Source organism: Pundamilia nyererei, unplaced genomic scaffold, assembly GCF_000239375.1.
Source record: "Pundamilia nyererei isolate P.nyererei 1_Seehausen unplaced genomic scaffold, PunNye1.0 scaffold00042, whole genome shotgun sequence".
NCBI classification, from domain to species: domain Eukaryota; kingdom Metazoa; phylum Chordata; class Actinopteri; order Cichliformes; family Cichlidae; genus Pundamilia; species Pundamilia nyererei.
In genome coordinates this window covers 1191813-1199214 of record NW_005187443.1, presented here as the reverse complement: position 1 = coordinate 1199214, position 7402 = coordinate 1191813, and the positions used below count along the sequence as shown (strand labels likewise).

The 7402-nt window shown below is 38.7% G+C and overlaps 1 protein-coding gene across 1 annotated transcript in view; it reads right to left on the bottom strand.

Annotated features, from left to right (window-relative positions):
• otop1 (otopetrin 1) overlaps positions 1 to 2093 on the bottom strand; it is an 8058-nt gene extending 5965 nt beyond the window's left edge. The window contains exons 1-4 of the mRNA XM_005731226.1: positions 1520 to 2093; positions 1187 to 1323; positions 770 to 828; positions 427 to 557 (exon numbers count right to left, since the gene is read on the bottom strand). Of these exons, the coding sequence (XP_005731283.1) occupies positions 427 to 557; positions 770 to 828; positions 1187 to 1323; positions 1520 to 1904 (712 nt within the window). The 5' untranslated portion in view covers positions 1905 to 2093. The remainder of the gene's footprint in view (positions 1 to 426; positions 558 to 769; positions 829 to 1186; positions 1324 to 1519) is intronic.
• Between the last annotated feature and the right edge of the window lie 5309 nt (positions 2094 to 7402).

The following is a 7402-nucleotide window of genomic DNA, read 5'->3' as shown; positions in this document are numbered from 1 at the left end:
CCTTTAATTAAAAAGTGAACAACAGTCAGGGTGCAGCCAGCCTCACAGTCAGCCGGATATGAAGAAGAGTAGCAGAACCCCTCAACCCTAAGCTTAGATGTATCAGTTACTGTAATTGCAGTACCCTTGGGTCTAAGCAGCCTGGGGACAAAGCCGTCTGAGGTCAAGTGGGGGGTTGCCAAAGGAGGTGGTGGTGGCTGAAGTGTGGGGAAAGGACTGGGGAGGGGGCAACAATATGTGTCTTCTGAAACCTAATAGAGAGACATTCGACACAAACAAGACCCGCTGAGCAGCCAGGCTTACCTCCCTTGCACTTCCAAGCCCTCCTCTCTTTCCCTTTTCTTTCATCCACTGAAGTGAGTTCTCAAGCGGACTATTGTACTTTTCTTCTAAAAACAAGCCTGCAATCGACCCCCGGGTCCTTACCTGTAGTGAGGTTTATGAGGCCCAGGGCAGAAAGTCTCCTCTTATGGTTGTTCAGGAAGTGTTCAGCCTCTGACATCACACCACTGCACCACAGGAGGATGTTGGTAAAGACTGCATGGATTACACCAAATCTGAGGAGACAGCAGTTGAAAATAAGACACCCGATCACCTAACAGCAAGTATAAGTGACAGGATTTAGCGGTGTTGTTGAGCTTGTTTCATGCCATTGATTAAAATAGAACTATGAACACATAATTTTCTTATGATTTGCAGGTGCAAAAACAAACAAAAGAAAAAAAGGATATATTGACTAAAGGCCCAGGTTATCGCACATTTCACACACCTCTCAAATGTTTCAAAGCTCTTGATGACATCCTTGATGTGAAACCAGAGAAAATGCACCTAAATAAAACCCAAACACAAGTCTTAAAAAAAGCTTGACAAAGTCATGTCCAAAATGCAGTTTAGTGATTCTATCAAGCTTCAGAAATACACTTCATAATTTACTAAGCACATACTTATTGTAAACTTAATTCTATTTATTTGCTTAAGTCATTGCATTTAAAGATTCCCACTGATATATGCAGTTACACTCAAGCGACATGGACAATGATCGGATTATACTGTCGCAGCAACGCTCTCTACTTGCCTTAACAACAAAGAGCACATTATTCTAAGATCTTGAAATAGTATATGGGAAAAAAAGATACTGCTGAAAGAGTGTCACATTTTAAAAATTAAGCCTAGGCTGTGCACATACCTGTGCCATAGTGTGAGTTGCGTGGATGACAGGATATACCACGAGCACCGCCGACACACAAGGTTGAAAACCAACATATTGCCCAATTCGGAAAGCATCCATAATCAGTGAAAGGAGTGCAAGAAGGGTCAAACCACCTAGAAAAATAAAGTTATTGAGCGATATAATCAAAGAAAATAAAGTCTTTGTGACCACATATGTTAACATTCAAGTTATCTTTAAGTTATGAAACAAACATATAGTGGTCACGCGCATAAATCCCTTTAATTTTCACACTAACGGAAAAAACTGTTGCATAAGTGCGCATTTGCTTGTTTAATCTCGCAAACTCGCCTCTTATCCAGCCTGAGGTGGCGTGTACATCTTTTTCTGGCGGCACGCTCTTTTGCCTGTCCCGTACCAAGATGTACCACATCATCCAGAGCAGCTGGAGGATCATGAGGCAGGTAGTGAAGGACCGCAGATCCTCTTCTTTAACGGAGGGGTTCTTGTTTGCGATGGCAAGCATCAACGCCGCCCCGATCAACAGCAGATTGGTCCCGTATTGCCCGCTCAGGAACTCCGCGTTCTTCTTCGGATAGTCTTCGGACAAACTGATTTTTAGTTTGCTGAAGATCTTCTTGTCCTGCTCGGAGCTGGACGACGACGAGGAGCTGTTGCTATACTTGTTCGGACACATAATATCCAGGCCGTTATGTTCCACCATGGTGAGAGGCATGTGCAAAAGGCGCAGTGCTGGGAGAAATGGAAAGTCAAAGCCGTGCAAAAGCCGTGCGCTATAAGTGCATTTGAGGGAGGCGAGACGTGTAACCTGTTGCCTCGAGGTGGGGATTCAGATGGATAGGTACCGTGCCAAACATGCATTCAATCTTCAAGATCCGGCTCAGTGGCCACGCATAGTTTGAATGGGCTTGATAGATGCCATTGTCATCTTGTAGCCCTGAAACAAATATCTGGTCGTGTACCAGGCTCGCTGAGTCACTGAAAAGTGAAGATTATGTTTCAGTCTTTCCGAGAACGCGGTCTTCTTGGAACTACCATACGTTTACAAAAAAAAAAAAAAAATAGCTGAGTCTGCTGTGCCAACCATTCAGCAGGCTACCTAAAGAAATAAAATAAAAAAAACTATGCGTGGGCTTGGCCACAATAACAGAAACAACTGAGCTGTGCCCAAACCCACCTCTTTAGAGCAGCTGCCAAACAGTCCGTCCAAGTCTGCTATCAGGTGTTAAGCGTACACGCCTGGATAAGATGAAAGAGAACATGACATTTCTCAAATCTGCGATTTTTACAGGCTGCAGGAGAGTGGCCTGTTGTGACAGTGACTTAAATCTAAGTGCTCCTAACACAAATCCACTTGAGACTGAGATGTGGTTAAAATATTTGCTTTCAAGTAGGTTTAAAAAGGAAGAAGAAGACGAATCAGATTTCAGTGGCCAAGTATACAATGGCTTTTTGTGAGTGGATGTCAGGGAGACCGTGTAGGCCATGGGCAGTAAGATCTCTTAAGGATATGACCGTGTAACCTATTAAATAACATCCGGGTGGACACACGCAAACAGCCCAGCAACAGAATAACTGCTCACACCGATCGCGGTGATTAATCTGATGCGATATTGTTTAACAAACAAATTCTTCTTAAATAAATATATAAAATGTAAAAAATAAAAACTGGTGTTTCTATGCAGACAGAACGGTGGGTTCGCAACGGCTCTCGTTAAGATTTAAGAGCCCGAGTTCATTCTAGTCAAGAAACATGGACTTCAAAATATTTTTCCAAACTAAATAAAACTGGATAAATTTGTGCATTTAGGCTCTTTCATAAATTTCACCAATAGTTGCTTTGATATAAGTCTAACATTTCTGAAAATTCACATTTCACCAGTTGCTGCCAGCAACATAACGAATCAATCTTTCCACGAAAAGTCTTTTAGTCTTATTTGCGAAACTGCAGCGCGCACCAGCTGACTACGGTGTGCGTCATATAGCCTAACTGTTCTGAAGCTGGCAATCAGTGAACTGAGGAAGACAAACTCCCTCTTTCGAGCCTTGTGTTTCTGATTAGCTGAGGTGTCCATTATCCTTTGACGCAGGACACAATGGCATCACGAGTATTCAAAAGATGATCACGTCAGGGTCCATCTCATTTGCTGAGTGGACCAGTGATTTCTTGATTAGCGATAAAAACGCTCGACAAAAAAGAGAGTAAACTCTGTTCTTTATCTAGATACTTTAATTGGCTATTGAGCAGGTCTAAAGGTTTTGATTGAATTCAGAAATACTCATTTCAGCCCTTTGTTGATTGCTCGTCTGGATCCACAAAACAAAGCAAAGACCATTGAATTTCAGAGTAGCTTGAGGGAAATTCTATAGCAATAAGATTTACTGTAAAAGCCTCTTTTTAATATCTTTAAAATGTTTTTAAAAGCGTCATTTGAGATTATTGTGTGCTGCATTCTGGTATGGTGATTACTATTATTCTTTTTAACTCCACTACACTGAATTGATAGCTTTTAGGGGTCTCCTTTTTTAAGAGAAGACACTAAAAGGGGCCGTTCTGATCACTCTAGACACATAACTGTATTTTCCCTGTATACTTGCATAAATGATTAAAATCTTGACTCCTTAATTGCTGCAGTGAAGAATGTCGTTATAATCTGAAAATATTAATTTTACCATCAACAGTATAGTTATAGCCCTGTTTTGAATCGTTACCCTGGACAAATGAGTCACAATAACAGTTGTTTTAAAAAAAACTAGCAAGATTTAACCATTTCAAATTCTCATCTTCTCATATTTTAAAGTTACTGCTTCAAAAACTCAAAAAACAATGAACTGCCAGTTATTTTATTGTACTACAGTTCACCACTTGCATTATTATTTACATAACTCACATATGGTTGCCATAATAGGCCAGGTGAAAGAAAAATGGGTTATGATGTAGGGGGCTTTTAATCGAGTTGGTCCTAGACTCTAAAGTTAGGAGCTCAGTTTCAGTTCAAACTTTGCTACAATGGCTTAAACCTTTGATGTATGCTGCCGTGACTGGCATGGAGATGCTGGGTCCTTTAAGTCCTGTGGGCTGTGGATGACAGCATCACTGGCCTGGGCTTGTTCCGGGGGATGCTGCAAAGGTATAATAGGATCTTGGAGATCAAGTCAATGCATTTGGTTTCCTGAGTAGTTTTTTTGTGGTGTGGGCCATTATCCTCCTGATGGGTGTGCCGTAACTATGGGAGGGTGTGCTTTGTCTGAGAAAATGTTTGTTTGGGTGGCATGTGTCAAAGTGCTATCCATATGAATGCCATGACCCAGCGTTTTCAACAAAGAGTGTTGCACTATAACAGTATGATCAATGTAATTCACTTCCACTGCTAGAAGTTGAAACGTTTGTTTAATGTTTGCATAATCTGCAATGATAATGCCATTATTTTATAGAATGTATTTCAAGAGACTCAAAGAGTCTTGACATAATAGGAAAGATTATTGTAACCACTAAAAAGCAAAAATATATTACTCACATTAAAAGCAGTTCTAAAAAAAAAAAAAGATCATTCAGTGTCTGGTGCTTGGACTTGACAATGGAGATTGACAGATGGCCTCAGAGCATGGAGGTGGAGCAGATCAAACAGGACAAGGAATTTAAATTGAAAGGGTTGTTAGACAACTAGGCAGTTCTGAATGAAATTCAGCCGACTATTGCTTTTCATGTGGTAAAAATGGTCTGAGCTAAAATGGATAGGTCAGTGTAAGTGAGCCTTAAAAAAGCATGTTTAATTTTCCCAGAAATTGTCTGCTGTAAATTTATTTTTACTTTACTTTTTACTGAAACATTCTACATTTGGAACATACATCAATTTATCTTATATAACCACCATATGAATATCCATAATATTTTACATAAAGCATTTAGTGAGCTTGCTGCTACATGTGTTTACAAAAAATATGTGTAGAACACGTTTTTTGTGTGAGTGTATCTAGTTTGTTAAGATTTAGCACTGTAAAATAATGAAGGGTTAGGGTGTGCACGCCTTATATTCTCCTAGTTAAACAGAAAACAGGCTGGCAATATTTTACTGCAACGAATATACAACATGCAAACATACAACAGAATACAAGATATAGTTTACGAAACTTCACAAATGAAAAAAACAACAATAAAAAAGGTGGTTTGACTTAGAACACTGACACAATATGCACACAGTACAGAATGTTAGGTTGACACTTACTCCTCTCGCATCAAGCTGGCCCAACTTTTCTGAAAAGTGAAATATTGAGTTTTCTCACCCTGTTACAGTTTTGTTGAACTGTCTGCAGTTGTTGGTCCTAGTTCTGTTCTTCTTACACGTTCATCCAAATAATAAAATAGATATGGATATCTTTTTTAAAACATTTATTTTTTACAAAACAATTTAAAAACAAATATAATTAAATAAACTAATGTCATTCCATTTTGAATACATCACAGAAACTCTACTTGTCAATTAAATATACCTCAAAACAAACTGGAAAGGAGAAATCAGATCAGGATTTTTATCCACTAGGTTACTGCAAACCCGAGTGCATAAAAATATTCTATCAAAGAAAAAGAAAAGATAATAGTGCTTATCCCACGTTTCCTTAGAGTAGCAGTTACCAAAGACACTTCAACTGCAAACCTTTCACCATCTATGAATGTTACCGACATTAAATTATAGCACACTATAACACATCTAACACTTACTTCAGCCAACTCATGAGTCCATCCAGTGATTAGACTGCAACAAACCTTCCTGCTCCTATACTATATTATAATAAAATAAACTCAGTAAAAGATTGCAAATAACTTGTTGTGAGTTTTCAATCATTGCAGTTTGAACTCAAGTCTATGACTGCAAGAGTTTGGTTATCAGCATATGAACTAGAGGGGAGCATTTACAATTTTGTGAATTCACTTTAAAATGTCATATTTTTTTAATGTGTTATTTCATGGGGACGTTTTAGTCACTTGCTGAGACAAATATATGGACGTGGCACCATGGAGGTAGGTCATATATTTGATTAATTTTTCTCAGTCCTTCCCTCTCATCAGCTAGTCTTAATTTTAGCATTAGCTAAGTGTAGCCCGGGTTGTTTTTTCAGAAGCCCGGAGTCTTTTGGAGTGTAATTTTTTCATAGTTAGATGCCTGGCTGACAACTGTATAAAACAAAAAAATACACACAATATTCTAAGCACATAGTGCACACTGTGGGATTTTACGACTGTGCATAAATCCCCCCTAATATTGGTATGATCCAAGCTCAGGCACTAAGGGGGCGGGGCAGCTGCTGCCTACGAGTGCGCTGTTGGAGAAACGCAGCCAGGCAGACAGAGGAGAGCTGAAGTTTGACCAGGTACCAAAGAAAATCATTTGTACTGTACAAATAATGTAAATATGACGGTGTATCACAAAAGATTGATATCAAACTGATCGCTTGACCCATATTACGTTACTTGCTCTTCAAGTGAATCAACAAATGGCGAAATGAAAAGCCGAACAACAACAATGCTGTTTCTTTAGAGAGTCTTAGCTTACATGTGTGTTTATTTCATATTTTCAGTTGTTACCCGCCATGGCTAAATAAATCGGTTTCAGTAATGCACTGATATACAAGAATGGACATAAGGAGCTTCTTTCAAAGAAAAAACTCTGGTAGTATTTTATATATTATGCTTTGTATGTTGTTCAGTATATTCCTATGCAAAACAAGAGGAACTTCAATACACAGCAGTATATTCACAGTTGAAACCAGATATTTACATACACTTTATGGAAAACACAAGAACGTTTTTTTACTGTACAACATCAATTTAGAGTAAACTTGTTTTGTTTTGGATAAATAAATATTGAAATATCTTTTGAATTAGTTAAATGTCAGAATAAAGAGAGACAGAGCTGTCTATTTTTTATCACTTTCATCAAATTTAGGAGTACATGTACACTAAGTTTATTGTTAATTAATAAGAAAACTCCAGACGATTCCATTCTGAGCTGAAGAAGCTTCTGATAGGTTAGTAGAGGCCATGTGAGTAAATTGGTGGCACAGCTGTGGATGCATATAAGGCAAAACACAGAGCCTGTTTCTTTGACATGGGAAAATCAAGAGATATCAACCAAAACACCAGGAACAGAACTGTGGAGCTCCATAAGTGTGGCTCAATTTTGAATACAATTTGGTGCCATTTACAATTAAGAA